General features: G+C 36.6%; 1 protein-coding gene across 4 annotated transcripts in view; it reads right to left on the bottom strand.

The window, feature by feature from the left end:
- Positions 1-4,670: 4,670 nt before the first annotated feature.
- Positions 4,671-17,366, bottom strand: part of RNF180 (ring finger protein 180) — a 67,229-nt gene continuing 54,533 nt past the window's right edge. For 3 of the 4 annotated variants that reach the window (XM_064403050.1, XM_064403048.1, XM_064403049.1), the window contains one exon: positions 4,671-7,801. In XM_064403050.1, coding sequence (XP_064259120.1) covers positions 7,599-7,801 — 203 coding nt within the window. In that variant the 3' untranslated portion in view covers positions 4,671-7,598. The remainder of the gene's footprint in view (positions 7,802-17,366) is intronic. The other variant, XM_064403051.1, reaches the window with a different exon arrangement.

Here is a 17,366-nt window from a genome sequence, read left to right as displayed (position 1 = left end):
CAACAAGCAAACAGGTTCATAAGCCGCTCTTCTGTTCCTACCAGCCTCAAACAGAACTGAGGGAACAATCAGTTGTTTTCTAGGCAGTGGTCAGTAAAATAATCTCATGCTGTTAACACTGATCTTGAGTTTACTAAGCCAGGCTGAAGGACAGTCATCCAGTATCTGGCACTGCTACCCAGTACTGATATTCAGTACTTCCCTGGAAGCAGTTGCTTTGCTGTTCTTTCCTTATCTGCTATTTTACACCTTCATGGTTTCTTTTTTGCAAGAACCAACCATACTCTGGCTTCTGGCATCTTTTTTACAGGGACACAGAAGTTCCTTTGAAAAGATCTTTAGATTTTATTTATATCTAGTACAACAAGGTGTTTTGTTCCTCTTTGTCATGCATATATATTTTCGTCCCATTTATATATGCCACAATTTTCATTAAAGGTTGTAGAATAAGTCAGATTAAGATTCCCACCTGGTTATAAATTCAGAATTTTGGGAGAGGGATATGTCATGCCTTAGCAAAACCAACTGATTGAAACAGAACAGCCGCAGAGGACAGTAAGTAATGAGAAATAACAGTACATCATCTTGCCTTCTTTGGATAGATTCCAGCAGTCATAGGTGAACCAAAATACTCTAAGAAACCTGTGAATATTGGGGAATTTTTAATGTAACAGAAAAGGAAAATCAATGTGTGCTGTCAGATGCCCTGTATAACTCCTGATGACTTGTTATAGGACACCTATTCAACTGAGGACCCCAAAGTGCCAGGGGAGACTAGAGAGTGCCCTGCACAGCACTCGAAGGATAAGGAAATCCATTTGGTCTCCTAGACAACTCTGCCCTGATTAGAGTCTTTCCTTGAGAAGCAAGCCCTGAGCTTTTTTTTTTCAGTGTCAGTCTAATGACTTGTCAGAAGCATTCCTCTGATCAAATTTGTCGGCTTATTTAGGACATTTTCTGCAGTGTTCATCAGGGATGAAGTTTGTCATGTAGGATTTGTCTGTAATAAAATAATTTTAGTAAAACCAAAATATGGGATTATACATGACCTCAATCTTCTTTTAGGAACTTTTTTTTAACAATAAAAAACTGTAAAAATTATGATCAAGTGAAAAGTTGAATGTTCTCAATTATATATTATTACATTTTATTATTAAAATTCCAGAGTGCAATGGTGGAAAGTACTTTCAAATGGGTTTACATTTTAGTAGTACATTTTAGTAGCCTCATCAGAAATGTAGAAATATTTCAACCAAAGAAGATATTTGGTGTAAAATTAAATAGATTATTATTAAGTTATTTTTAACTAAGTAATTTTATGAGGCTAATGTAGACAGTATTTATTTTCCAGGATTATATCACAGCAACAAAGAAATCCTAATAGATTTAAGACTCTGGAGGTTTAGTTTGATTCTGCTGGGATCTAGATCACTGCTAAAATCCATCATAAATACATAGTTTAAGGTTTTTGATCATAAGAAATCATAAAGAACCCATTTTGGAGAAATGTGATCTTCAATTCTACATCAGGTCACTTTAGAAGGAAGGTCTCATATTGGGAATGACAAACTGAGGCAAACAAAATGAGGAGGTATGGTCTGAAATTTTAACTCAAACCTTACCTGTAAAAAATTAGATGTTAGACTTTAACATTTAAATAATAAGTTTAGGTATAAAGTTGGCATATCGATTTCTGATACTAAGATGACTAATACGGAAATAATATAACTAAACCTTCTGTGATTCTTTCCTTAGTACTCTTCTGAGTACTGCAGAGAACTGCAACAACCACAGATTTCAATCACTAGGAAGAAAAATAACCCCTTAAAGATTGAACTGGTTACCAAAGAGAGACTGGTTGTATTGAATCAAGATAACAGTGAAAGAAAAGAAAATTGTAATTCATTCTAGACAGATATGTACAGAAAAGTCAAGAAATGGACAAAAATGTGGGCCAAGTTTTTCCAGCATTCTACTGCCTTTTGTTATTAAGGGAAAACATTATATTCTCCTCAGGCATTTCTGTTTTATTTACTCCTTATTGAGAAATTCACTTATTCTAGTCCTCAACCAGCCAATTCTTGTGTGATGACTTCACAGAATTACTCATATGGGAGAGACTTCATTCCCCTAATTGTTTCAGTTGTCCTTTACTGGCATCTCACTAAAAACTCTGTATCCCTTTTGTACAGGGCAGTCCAGAACTGGACACAGCCCCCAAAGATGGCCTCATCAGTGCTGAGCAGAGTGGCAGGATCATCTTCTGTGACACCATTCGCTTTCTTGACACAAGGATGCACTGCTGGCTCATATTCAATTTGAAGTCTACCAGAAATCCCAGGTTTTCTTGTGTAGAGCTGCTTTCCAGCTGGGTTACCTCCTGCATGTATTGAGCATGGGGGAGCTGTTTACAGTTGCAAGACTGCTCTTGTTGAACAGCATGATCCTCCTGCCAGTCCATTTCTCCAGACAGTCAAAGTTCCACTGGACAGCAGCACAAGCCTCTGGTGTATTAACCATTTCTTCCTATTTTGTCCTCTGCAGCTTGCTGAGGGTATGCTGTGCTCCAGAATCCAGGTCATTAATGAAGATGCTGAACAGGATAGGGCCCTGGCTTGTTCTGTGGGATACACCACTAGCTACTTGCCTCCAGGTAGATTTTGTGCCACTAATCAATGCACTATAAGCTTGCTCTTACAGCCAGTTTTAAATCCACCTCACAGCTTGTTAAGGATCCTATTACTGAGAGAAGCCTTGGCCTGAACTAAGGTGCAAATGGGACCATATGCCACATGGATTTTATTTAACAATAAAATGAGAGTGAAAGAGAGAGGGAGAGAGAGCAAGTGAGAAGAAAGAGAGAGAGAGAGCAGATGATAGTCCCCACCCATGGATCCAAGAAGTGTCCTTTTGGTCCTTCTTAACCCAGGGGTTCTTGGTGGTAATGGTTTTGAGGTCATTCAAAGCTTTTCACTATTTATACATTTTTGTAAGCAAAGGAACTAATGGTCATTCGTTACACAGCTCTCTTATTCTATTGGTTAAAAGGATTCCCTCACTTCTAATGCTAATTAGTCCCAAGCTCAGTCTTCCTCTGGCCTGTGAGTTGGTGGCTGCAATCTCTGCCTGCCAGAATTACCTTTTACCTAGCCTGAGCTGACTTCAGCACATTTAGTGAGTTGGCTTTCCTTGTGGCCCATAAATCCAGCCATTATCACTGGTGCATTCTTCTTCCCCAGTTTTGTTTACCTTCACCTAGACCTGAGATAACAGATGACATCTTGTCTCATGTACACCTCATGGTGTCTTAATTCACAGCCCAAGTTTCAGGTATCCACACAAGCATATTTGGGGGTGGAGTGAGGCAGGGTGTCTGGTGTTTGCAGATGCCAGTTGTCCCAAAACCTATTGATCGGGATCTTTGACCAGGGATAAACATATGAGCAGCAGCTTCTTCACACACCTTGTCACAGTGTGAATTTTTGTCTGGATTACCCAGGATGTGCTAGCTAGACCTTGCAGGCTTGGAGTTAGGCCATTCTGTCACTCCATTCTGTGCTTATCTCACGGCAAAGTCTTTCTCTGGTAACTGTTTGGGACAGAAAACTGTGATCTTTTAGTCCTTATACTGTTACTGTCTGCCTTAGAACTTTCTCCTAAATCAAACGCATCTCTAAGGATAGCTTAGCTGTCTTGCTCCAGATCCAGAGCAATCCAAAGCATCTTTCCTCACAGCCTCTGCCTGGGTATGGGGCTGAACACCAGCAGATGCTCTTGATGTCCCATCTTTCTTTTCTGTTTGTCTGTAACCTGGAATTCCCCAGAGGAGAGTGTGCATCTCATAGTAATAATGTTGTCAGGATTGCAAAGAACAAAAGATGCTGAAAACACATCCACAAAAGCAACACTATACACCATGAAGACAGTTACTTGTCAGATGATAGCTACAATAGATAATCTTACTCCCAGACTTTCATGCTATCAGCAATAATTTTCTCTGAAAATGACAAGACACACCTAAACTCTAGTTCTTCCTTCTTTTCCATCTCAGTATCACTAAGTGAGACTGTTGACATGTGATAAAAACATGAGGTGTGTATGTAGAATACTAGAAAAAGCTTAACTTGGATCTGAGCTTCTGTAGGCAGGCACAAGCCATGAAAGACTGTTGTGCTTCACAGCAGCTGCTCCCTGAGCAGCTATTTTTTGGGATTTTTTTTTTGAATTGTCTCATGAGAGAAGCAAGATGGCTGAACCTTTGGCAGGTAGCTGAGCTACAAACATACCCACTGGCTGACAAAAAAGCTCATACACTTCTGAGTAGGCATGAAGGTCCTTTGTCTGTAAAAGTGATACCTAAGTCTTGTCCTGGATTTCTGCTGTCCTCAACAGCTAAATGGTCTTGACTAACAGCACCAGTACTGAGAATTCTTCATTATCAGAATATGTTAAGATACAGAACATGCCTCCAGATGAGCTCTGACAAAAGTTGCCTGGAAAGTAATGAAACAAATAAAAGGTTGCTAATACAAAAAAAGTTAATCCCAGTAGTGAAAAAATCAGCAAACCTTTGCTGCTCCCCAAGCAGAAACAAAAGAGATATCACAGAATACAATGAATTAAAAAAAAAAATTCCACCAAGCAAAATCTAGAGAAATGACTGCAAAACATTAAAAACAACTCAAATTTTATTGTAAACATTTTAATACTATGGTAGTTAAGAAATACAAGCTTGCTGATCAGGATCAATTTAACCAGAAAATAGCCTACAAAGGACCTGCTCTTGCTCCAAGAGATATTAACAACATTTTACAGCAGACTTCAAGGAAAACCAAATTTGAGCCTTTAAACTGTTTCTGCATTTTTACGAAAGTATGTATCTCAAAAAACCCCAATATGTGACAAAAAAATGTGCATCTCCACTCTATACCTCTTAGAAATTTTCCCATGGAGGATCAATCTCTCAGAGTTGTAGTCTTCATAATGTACATTTTTAATAATTTAAGAATAATCTTCCTCTGGAATTAATAACAATCCATATAAAATAAAACAATATTGCTCAAGAAACAGTTTAGGTCTTGAAGAAAGGTAGAGTTAAACAATTAGGAAGGTCATGCAAAATTGTGAGTGCTACTAACTTTAGAAAAATGTCTCTGTCAGTCATCAATTCTTGTTGAAAATGTATAAAAGAAGCCAATATTAGATTGTATTTTTACTCTTCTTTGTGGTCCTTTTTCAAATAAAACCATGGTACCATGCTATTAAAAATGATGTAACTTTTTCTTATATAACTAGTTAGCTTCTATATTACATTTCTTATGTCTCAATATATTTTTGAATATTTACTGAAGGCTATTGCTTTACCAGACATACTAGATAAAAAAAAAATTAAATAACATTATTACTGGGATTTTAGACTATATCAATTAACGTATTTTTTTATTTTAGGTTTTTTTGAGATTGAAAGGTAGAAGCAATTTTGTCTTAACAGTGAGTTGGTCCCTCCCTCTTCTGACACATGAGCAGTAATTTCAGAAGTTTAGAGAGGCAAACAAAAATTGCATTTAGAATGGCAGTCCTGGCATATATGAGAGAACTGTTTAAATTTATGGATAATATTTTAGCATACACACCCACACATTTGCATGTAGCCAAACAGGAGCCTATGACTTATACCCCCTAGTTTTTTAAAATACTTCCACCAAATGTTTTATTACAGCCTTAAAGCTTTTGAAACATTATGCTTAATGGCACTAATAATAAAGCCAGTCAATTTTAGGCAAAGTTTACTGAGTGGATTATTCTTATTACAAAAATGTATTTTTTTGTCAAAGCCACGAGTATGTGGTGATGGTGAATTTCAGTTCTTACATCTCTTTAAATTTGCATATATTAAAAAAGATGACAGATTATTTCGTTTAATCAGTGTAGTTATACTTGTAATTTTTAATTTTACTTGTATGTTCTTGAAAAGATTGTTTTATGCAGCCCATTAGAAAATAAAATATTAGTAGTTGATTTACTGCTGATTTTCAGATTAAGTGAAAATTTCTGGTCCTGATCCCTTCATAGCCTGTAAGAGGCTGACCATGCTGGAGCTGCTCCAGTAAAGGAATATAAGCCCATGCTTAATAAAACTCTGATTTCATTCTATCACATTTGGCAGATGGCACCTTCCACAACATATTTCTCCTTGTTCTCTGCTAGAACAGGGGAGTACACCACCTACGGAAAAACCACAGGTCTCCCACACAGATTCTGATATGAGAGGGACAATATACCTACACTCACATGCTTTTCTAGTGCAAGTACAGTGCACTTTGAAGAGTCATGCCACTAGAAATAAAAACTTCCTTGTACTTCCTTGTACCTCCCTGAAAAGTAAAGCCCTAAACTACCTTGTGACATGCTTCAGAACCTGATTCCCACATTCATTTCTAGTATCTTTTACTACAATTTAATAGATGCTCTTCCACTTTCACTTGAAAATACTGTGTAAAGCAGCAAGTCTGGAATGATTGTTGAACTGGCTGCAGTTTGGTATTGTAACTCATCAATCTATATATAGAATAACTAACTATAAAGTGCTTTAGAATATTTTCACAAGAAAGGTGCAAATAAATACTGTGCCCTGTTATGTACTCTCCCATGGGACATTAACTCCTGGAGAGCCCATATTTAAAAGTATCCTCAATTTTTACAGCAATTTAATAATGATACTGATTTCTTACAGAGGAGAATGCTTCTGTCTCCAGTATTTGGTCAGTGTCTCACATCACCACAGCCAGCAGGCCTGCTGCTTGCCCTCCATTAGTCTTGCTGGATCCAAACACACTCATCTGAATGGGTAAAAAAGGTACAGTGCTACACTGGGAATCTGCACAACAACGGTCTTCTTATTTTGCAGAACTTGTGGCTGTTAGTTGATTCCTTTTGATTGCTATTTGCTGAAAAGATGAACTGGCAGCACACTGCAGTGTAATTTTTCTTTTTGGTTAATAGGCTCAAAATATCACAGTGGAATGCTGACAGGTCTATCAGTTGTCAAAATTTTCCAGGATTTGGATCATGGTACTGAAATAGCTCTGATGAATGTCTACATAATGCATGGTACAGCACTTCTCCTCCTCCCAAAAGATCTGAGTAAAAATGGGAAGCATCTTTATTGCTTTTATGTATGAGGAATTGAAGCACCAATGAGTGAGTGAAGTGTGTCAACACAGAGTCAAACCCCTAAATGACTACACATTACATTCTTTTGTAGTACACAGACCTCCCCTAGAAACTGGGAGTACTTCTATAGAGTAATAATTTTATAAATTAGGGGTAAATTCTTTTCCCATCAAAATCTCCCAAAGGCAAAACTCCCACTGAATGAAGTATGATGTGGATTTCACGTTACATTGGTAACCAAACTCAAGTACTTTGTCACATATAGAAGAAGTATCGAACAGCTTCACAGCATGCTTGATGCAGTCTATTCCAATTCTGAATGATAAAAATGCAGTATCAAACATTTTACCTTTGTTCAATATTTTTCTATTCACAATTTTTCTGTTCACATGACTATCATCTTCCTTAACTGTTATTTCTATAGCCTAAAGAGGGAAAAAGAAATAACAAAGGAAACAGAAAACAATAAATCCTATTATCCAGTTGACTGAATAAATGTAGATGATCACCATGTCCATATCAAACCGCCATCCACGGCTATCATCCTCGAAGTCCATATAGTCCATCCTGTGAGCAGCATGTGGGAAATGCCTCCTTGTCACAGTGTTTGAGCGCCTTCGAAAACCTGCTGAAAAACAGACTAGGAGATAAAAATCTTTTTAAAAGGAACCAGATTGACTAGCAAAAAAAGTTAACACCCCTTCCTCCAGTTATCAAAAAGACAAATAGAAGCAGGAAATCTCACACCTCCCTGCTAAGTTTCATCACTTTGTCGGACAGGAAGCTATCTTTGGAATTGATTTTGTAAGATTTAAAAAGTAATACTGTGTTCCTTAAAAAGTAACTCTGTGTTCCATGTCTAGAAAATAATATATTTGTTTGTTTGGATTTGAAATTCTCTATCAAAATAAAGTAATGATATCTGCTTATGTTATCCAGATCTATGAACACCTCTCTTCTGGTGCCTTCTTTCACTGAGTTTGACTCAGTGATCTAGAAGTGAAAGGCTCCATATACTGTAATGAATCTCTTCAGTAATTAGTTAAACTGGGTTCGCTAAGTCTACTCATCTGAATTCTACAGTGATCAAAAATATCTAGATCTGTACATACATAGTTCAACAGCTGATACACATTTGAATTCCTTTTTACTAGAATCTGAGATTCTTTTTCAAAGAGAAAATAAATAAACCTTCTAAATAAATTGTGCTTGCTTTAATATGGTGTTCATTATGTTTAATATAATGCATACCAGCTCAAAATTTAATTTTTAAATCACTGTTTGTATGCTGATAACATATTAAAAATATACAGGCAGATGCAAACAAGTCAAGTGGAAGTAAAAATCCTGTCTCTAACATGGCCTGAGTGGGATCCTGCCAAGTCTATCCTCTTCATTGTCCCCCAGACTTCTCCATGTAGCAAGAGAGGTACTGTAGAACCATACTTCTTCCCTATGTCAAGACATTAGGTTAGAGAAGGGTCTGTGCAGCTGTGTCAAACAGTAGGCTGCAGCACAAAAGAGAGCCTGGGAGCTGTGGTGCAAAGGCAAAATCTCTCCCATTCTGATAAAGGACAATGCAGTTGTACTCTGGATTTTTGCTCTGTTTTCATGTAATGAGCAATTTTTATGATGCATTCTGTATTCTTCAATAAATTCTGACAAGAAAAATACTGTCTGTATCTCCAGCTAGAGTGGAAGTAAACCACATTTCTTAATCATCTGCAGATAAAAGCTGAGAGCTGTAGAGTTCCTCAAAAACTGAACAGCAGCATGGAGTAAAGGGTTTGAATTATGAAACAGAAACCTGAGGGAGCATCAAACATCTTCTAATGTATTTGTCTACTTCTTAAAAAAACCCCTTTATACATTATTTCAATCCCCAAATAATACAGTCCCCAAATAATTAATGCATGAGCATGTGCATTAAAAAATGTACATGAAAAAAAGTATTTTATTTAACTTTCTTGCACATTTTTTTGCCTGTGTTGCTACACTCTGAACAAGAACCTCTACTCAAATCACATGAATATGCATGCACAGTGCTGGCAGAGTCTGCCAGACTGTTAGTGGGAACCTGTTACTAGATAACAAAAACAATGTTGTGTGCAAATCACACTTTTATACACACCAAAGTGTGCAAACCGAAAAGGAGTTTCAGTAGGCACTTCTGCTGCACTTTGCAACCTTCTGTTGAAGTACTAGCAAAACACAAAACTACAAAAAAAAAAATCAAAATAGTCTCCCAATTTTACAAATTGACCTGATTTTTTTAAACTTGAAAACAGAAGTTATCAGATAGAAAATTTTACTCTAAAAATGTCCCCAAATGAATAATATGCAAGATACAATAACAATTTACATTATAAGTTCTCATGTAAAATTAAATTATGTATGAACAAGTGTTCTGAGGTTTTCAGATATACCAAAGTACATAATTTTGGCACAGTCTCTTCTTTCTGCAGTGGATAAAAAGAGCTATTGAAAGACTGTGAGAAAAAATGCAAGTACAGACTGAGACCTTCCCATGTGTGCCCTTGCAGCACCTGGCAGCTTAGCATGCTAGATCTTTGGAAGCTGCTTCCAGAACAATGTGTTAAAACAGCATTGCGTGTGTCTCTGCATGCTTCTGAACCTGATCTCACATTGACTCCATTTACTGCACTTTGTGTGCCTTGGTGGAGTAGTTTTGGAGTAAATAAATTGTTTTCCTTTCAGGTAAAACTAGAAAAAGAAGATGAGCTCTAAGAGCTCACAAGTGTTCCAGTAATATGCTTCAACCACTAATGGGCATTTAGCCCTTGGGACTGCAAGTTGCCTCACATGCAAATGTGGATATCTGACCTCGTAGCATCAATTTTTGTGCTCTATTATAGCTGATAGAATTGCTAATGCAAGAATGCCTCTGAGACACAGTGAATAATCTTTCCTACAACATCTTTATGCCATTCATAATTTTACAGATCTCTTGTATCTGTTTTCTCTAATATGCTTTCCAAACAAAAGAACTTCTGAATTTCCTTTGTATGGAAAAAGCTTCAAAACTTCACACTATCCTTTCCACATTATGCTTTACCCTCTTTTATTTTTCTCTGAGATGATGTAATCTAAAATTATATGCAAAATTTGAGTAGTGGGATCATCACAAATGTAGACAATGACATAACATTTTGTTATTATTCCTGCTTACCTTTTTACTGTGGCTGTGCATGAAATATTTTCAAAAAATTAATCCTGGTATTATCCAAATATATTTTTTAAAATGGCAATAGCTAATTTAAAGCACATTACAGTGAATATTATGCATTATGGAGATGCATAATACCTCTGTGTACACCTGCTCCACCACCTGACTGTCCTCATAGTGAAAGTGTTTTCCTTACTTGCAGTCTGAACTTTCCATATGCCCTAATGTTCACCCTCTTGCCACGCACCACTGTGAACAGGTGGTCTGTCCTCTTGGTGGTCTCCTTAAAGGAATGACAAGGTTGACTGGAGATCCTCCCCAGAGCCTACCCTTTCCCTGACTGAAGAAGCCAGTTCTGTCATCCTCTCCTTCCAGGTCAGGTCCTCCAGGCCTCTGAGCATCCCAGCGAAACCTGGGTTGCTCTGATAAACCTGCTCCAGTCTACTTCTGTCTTCCCTGTACAAGGGAGGAAGGCAAAACTGCAGGATTTTAGATGTGATGTGTTGAGCAGTAGGAGATAAAAGCTTCACCTACAGGTTTTCATATATCATACTCCTGTTCACAAAGCCCAGGATGCTGCTGGCCTTCTTCACTGCCAGGGCACACTTCCAGCTCACCCACAGCTTGCTCTCCATCAGGATGCCCAGGCTCTTTCCAGAGATCTCTCCCCAGGCTTTCAGTGCCCAACCTGTCTCATTGCCAAGGGCTCTTCCTTCCCAGGTGCAGGTCTCAGCATTTGTCCTTGTTGAATTTTAGTGTCTTCCAGAACACTTCTACAGCTTGTCAAGGTATCTCTGAATGGTAGCCCTGTGCTGAGTCTATCAATCTGTCCCTAACTTTGCTGTTCTCTGCAGGCCTGCGGAAAATGTATTCTGTTGCTTCCTCTAGGTCATGGATCAAAAGAACTTTTAGTTGTCAAGTTCATATTTACTATCATTAGTGAATTAGTAAAGTGAATAATCTGTATATGTATCACTTTCCCAAATCACATATGGATGTTCTGAACTACACAGACCACTGTGTCATTCTGACAAGGTCTCAATTTGACTTGCTACAAGCTCTTTTACACTGTATTTTCCATCTCCTCCTTGGGTCTGTTTTTCTTTTTTGGTGCCTGGCAAAAGGGTCTTTGTCTGATGAGGCACCGGCATTTCTCCAACTTCTTGTACTCTCTGAATAGCAGCCCCACCACTGAGTCTACCAATTTGTTGTCACCCGCAGACTTGATGACAGCATGGAGGAAAAGAGCAAAATTTCCAAGTATTCTATAATTTTCAAGTATACAGGTGTTTTTATGTTGCTTTCATGCTTTGACAAATGAGGTATCATCCCAAACTTCTTGCATAAATGCCAGCTATCTCCCATACGCACATCAAGAGGCATTATATGTTAATGTAATAGCTAAATTGCAAGATTTGCTAGTTAAGATGAGCTGTGAGATTTGTATTTCCAAGAAAGAAAAATCATATATTGCTAGAAAGGTTTATGAGAGAGCAGCATTTATTCTGTGTGAATGACTGCAGGCATGTCCCATTAACCTCTCTTTTCATGTCCCAAGCTCTAACTCAGTCTCAAGCTCTCCACTGAAACTCAAGTTCCCAACATATCCAGTACCTTCCCCAAACTAAGGCCATTCAATAAAACCACCATCCTTCTCAGATCCAGAGATCCACTTCTGCTGCATCAGAAGCTTGAACCTCAGCACCCTCTTGCCTCAGTATTTCAGCTCCACACACCTGTTGTCTCAGAAGTCTTTTCTTCTAGAGAGAAACATATCAAATTACAAATGTTTCTTTCTCCAGGATGCATATCAGAATCTTCAGCTTTCCTATGTTAAAACTTCTACTATCACATTCCAAGGCCTTTTCCACAGCAAAATCATCTTTCCAAGCCTCCCTCACTATCCTCTCTTATCTTCCTCTCACTTTCTCTCTCCTTTCTTTGCATATTTCTCTACTCTTGCCCTTCTGATTTTATCTGTGAGCCCTCACTGGCTGCCAGCACCTTATACTCATGACTAAACTTACATGATAGCTTAAACATCTCTCCTTTTCTTTTCCATCCCCAAAATCCAAGTCCTACTTTCTGATAGCTGTTGGGCTCTAGAAAACCTGGATGTAAAATGTACTTAAGGTGCAAAAATGTACTTTCCTTTCCTGAAACCATTTTTACATTCACTATGTTGTCTGCCTTACCAGCTACAGACTTTTGGCTTAAGTGTTAAATTCTATTGCAGTCTCAGAGAGGTAAATTGTGTTTAAGCAGTAATTTGTATATGCTTAAAATGTGATTTATTGACGTCACTGTGCATATGATACAGACAGCCTCTGCACATGAACAAATCATTTGCATGCAGGCACTTTAGTGAGGAACACACATAAACTGTTTTTTAAAGGTGTCAAAGATCCCTACCTAAAAGAGTCTAGATAAGCAATCAGTTACTGTGAAAATCTGAAAATCCATGTCCTGAAGCCTTTCATATGGGACACAAGACTCGATTCCGTAAGAAACACTCCTTTCCATAAGGCAGAGTTGGGAACCACTGTTACAGCGAGATGTCTGCTTTGTGACTTTCATAAGGCATTTAACATGAAAAGAAGAACAACATGCTACAGACAAAACTATGCAGAAATCCCAAAATGTGGAAGTGTCAGTGATGTGCATATCATTTGTCAAAACAAAAGGCTTGCAAAAACTTCAGTCCTACAGAATCAAGCACCAGGCAAAAAATGCTTCTTCCTTTCTGGTATTAGCAAAACTATTGGCATTTATATCTAAGAATAGTCTCCCCTCTCTTAAAACTTTATAAATACTTCATGGATCTGAGAAGAGAATATAACAAAATGAATCAGAAATATACAAAATGGAAAGGATAAAAAACCCCAACAAAAACAATTAATAGAGGTTCCAATGACAATGACAGTTCTTAAAAGCATTTATTTCACACAGCTCTAACTTCCCACATTATTTTCAAAATTATAAGTACCATTTTTTTGGTAGCTAATCTCAGAGTTTTTCTACAGAGGTGTGTAAACAAAATAAACCCTGATTTTAAGGTTATTGACTACAAATCAATACATAAAAGCCATATTTGAATGTAGCAGTTCTTTGGATCATTTATGGACAATCCCTTAAATTAACCTGTCTCAGGCCTTTAAGGATAGAGTGACAACTTGTCATTTGAACTTTTTCCTCTGTGAAACACTGTAAATTACATTCCATCATAATTACAATTATTTTCACTTGACAAAGAAATTTGAAGATTTTACTTTAGAGTGGAAATAAAGATAAGATCTTTTTTGATTCAAATATAGCTTGTCAGATTTCAGTGATAATTATTTTAAGTGAAGTTTTTCGCACATTCCTACTATTAGTTTGAATTCTAAGAAAAAATATAGCACCTCTTTACCAGTTAACAATGTTCAGAATACTAAGCAAATAAAGAAAAAAAAGTCTGAAGACAGTTACCTCTTGCGATTTTATAGCTAAATAATTCAGCTTTTACAAATTGAAATATGAACCCAAGAAGTTAGCTTGTATATTGTGAAAAATAAGCAGATTGTGGGAAGAAAAAATGAGGAAGTTTGAAAATTAATACCAAAATCCACAAAGCCATATTAAATGCATGCATACACATTTTACATTGGCTATTTTGCATAACTAAATATCTCACTCATTTATTAAATAAGAAATATATCTACCAATTTTACGAGAATTATTCAATAACTACTATGTCCAGTCCATCTCACAAATTCAAAGAAAAAATAGAACAACTCATAATTTCTGTCTTGGGCTGTTTATTTTCCTGAAAATAATGGAATCAAGAAACGAGAGGACTGTGGGAGGGCATAATGACCTTAGAAAACACGCTGAGCCTGTGATTATTATCACAGAAAATATAATCTTCTGTGATTATTCTATAATTCTCAATACTCACAAATAGAAGCCACTTGGCTAGCTTAACTGCTAGGATATGTACTAAAATGGGAGTAATTAATCCACATGTCATAGTGTAAAAGTCACTTGACTTTGGAAGACTTGAGGGAATTTTGGAAGATAGTGAGCAAGCAGGTCTCTTTTTTTAAGTAACTAGGTGAATTACCTGTTTGCTTTTTGTTTCTTCCCCCAAATCATAACACACAAAGTACCAAACAGTCAGAATATTATGTAACAGCTGAGGACTGATGTCAAGGAACGAATCTGTATGGTCTCATGCATGTCAGAGAGATCTAAATGCATTGGTTGCATATATTCTAGACCATAAAATGTCTTGCCTTGATTTTGAAGGTAAGACTTGTACATGTATATTGATGACATATGAATTACAGTTATGGTAATTTTCATACATTTGCCTTTAAGAGGGGGAGTTGTAATGACTTTTGTTCACATTTCCTTGTAAATAAATTGTATCTTAACAGTGAATTTAACTTGTGGACAATTTCTCTCTTTGCCATGACAATGCAGACAATGAAAACCAGAGAATTTCAAATAGCAACTTGAGGCTGCTTCTGCTTCTGTGGTATGTGCATCAATAATCTATATGAAAAAATATTTTAAAAAGTATTCTGAATATTCCAAATCAATGAGTTTTCATCTTATTTTTAATCAACTGTCTGCTTCTCTTCCATTCTATCTAATCTCTTACTCATCATCATCATTCATCTCTTTCCTGCTGTTCCTACATCTTACCACTGATTTCTGTACCATTTCTGTACATCATGTTGTATTTGTCATCTTTCCAGATGACCAAATACTGTATTTCAGCTGCCAGCAACTCTTGCTAAGTTATCATCACAAAAGCCTTCCCCTGTTTGTGTCATATTGCTGTAATGGCATCGGCTCCAACTAGTTTCATTCTTCCCTCACTAAGTACTTACATCCCTTTAGGCTCTGTTTGTACAGACTGCTACCTCACAATATACAGAGAGGCAAACACTATCGATATTTATAGGTAGACTTATTATATAAGATTAAATCTCATATTAAATAAGACATGACTGAATATGTAGAGAATAGCATTAAAAAAAGTCATATTGTTTCTTGTCTTTGATGTGAATGCTACTTGGCATGCTACTTAATTCTCTCTAGATTTTTATTTTGTGATTTTGTGCATGATTGCTGTATTTTTTCAAAACAAAATATTTAATACTAATGATGATTTAACAAAAAACCTTGCACAGTTTTGTAACTACTGTTAAAACTCTTTCAGTGCTTAAGGCTTTAATGTTTTAAGCCAGTGTTAGCGATACCACTAGATAATAGCAATGGAAATACTTTCTTAAAAATAAATTAATGAATCAGGCCTAATTCTCTTAAATCAGGGACAGCAGAGATCAGAGGGAATGCACATAATAGGCATGCCTCACCACACCCCCTATAAGCCATGGCGCTGTGCATTTATATAAAACATTCCGTTCACTTGCAAATCTGGCAACATGAGTTATGGCAACTTAATTTCTCTGGAGAAACTGGTGAATGACCTTTCTTGGACCCATGCCGCTGTCTTTAAAAAAGGCATGTTCAGCTTTAGCTAATATCAATGCTCAAAATTCTTATTTCCCATCTGAGCAAACAAAAGAAATGCTCCTCCAGATGATGAAAAATCCAAAGTACAAGATTGTATCTTTAGAAAGCTGGCACAGTTTTTCTGAACTGAAAGTTTTCTTAACCAGTTTTTAGGAAGCTAGCCAAGACTTCATGGAATGAGCTGTCTAAAAAGCCTTCACAGTTGTCCAACATAACATTAAATATAAATTTTCACAAAGCAGAGTTATTAAAAAGTTAACCAGAAAGAAGTTATTTGAAATAAAAAGAAAATGCTTATGAACTGTTAGAAATTCCTTCCTTTAATCCTTGATTAGATGTGTAATGGTTGTTATCTCTGATTTTTTGTGATGTCATTTCAAACATTCAACTTTATCTACTCAGTAAGTATATTCACCAAAGCTCCTGAATTTGCTCTGCTGTTTACACATCTCTGGCTTCTTTAAGAAGGTATGGCTAGTCTGGCTCTGGATTAACTAAAATATGATCACCTTTTTGTGCTTATTATTCTTACACATCACTTTGAGCGCTTTCATGGTTCCTCTTTTGTCCTTCATAAAATTAAAATGTCAGCTTTTGTTTTCACTTTAAAGGGTATCCACAACTCTGTATTGCCTAAAAAATGCTGACTAGCTTTTTACAATTATGCTGCGCAAGCACCACATTCTTCCAAAAATCTTGTCAGGTTTCTGTCCAATAAATGCTCCAGGATCAGTCAACTTGTGTTTATGTCCAACTTTGGAACGGGCACAGAGTTATCTGTCACTGGTACAGGTGTATGAAATAGTAATCACAGGCATGTTGGGCAGGAAAAACACTGTATGTGGTTGTCCTTCTTTCTTCCCTTTGTACTCATTGACAGTGATACAGCCAACTTAACTTTTGAGTTAAAACGTATTTACACCAGCAGAGCTGTAACCATTAGTGGCTACATGAGTACAAACTGCTCTCCTAGGCAGTGCATTTCAGTGCTGGGGAAGAATGCATGACATAAAATTTATTAAACATAACAGTTAACAGCTATAGCTAACAGCAACAACTAATTAAGAATATAATATAAACATTTTTTTCCCTATTCCCTCTTCTTCTTGGCATAGTTGGCAAGGATTATTCCCCACTTCCAGTTCAACACATAAAAAACACTTATTAATTCCTGTCATTGGTGAAGAAAAAAGACATCTTTGCTTTCACTTGTTCACAGAGACCAGTCTGAACCTGAACTCATCACAGCAGAATTTGACACAAAACATAAATATTAAAATCAAGAGATAATTTATGCTCTGAACGAATTCTGTAAAGAAAGACTACCACTTCAAAAAATTAATAATTCAAAATTTACCTAATGTGTTTAAACTAAGATTATGTATTGTTTTCAGTTGTCTCTAGAGACCAACTGGTAAATATTTATGTGCTCTTATGTAATAAATACATTAAATAAAACCCTTTTATGATGGCTTAAATA

Source organism: Passer domesticus, chromosome Z, assembly GCF_036417665.1.
Source record: "Passer domesticus isolate bPasDom1 chromosome Z, bPasDom1.hap1, whole genome shotgun sequence".
NCBI classification, from domain to species: Eukaryota; Metazoa; Chordata; class Aves; order Passeriformes; family Passeridae; genus Passer; species Passer domesticus.
The sequence above is the reverse complement of the archived record's forward strand: the minus strand, read 5'-3'. Positions and strand labels throughout refer to the sequence as shown.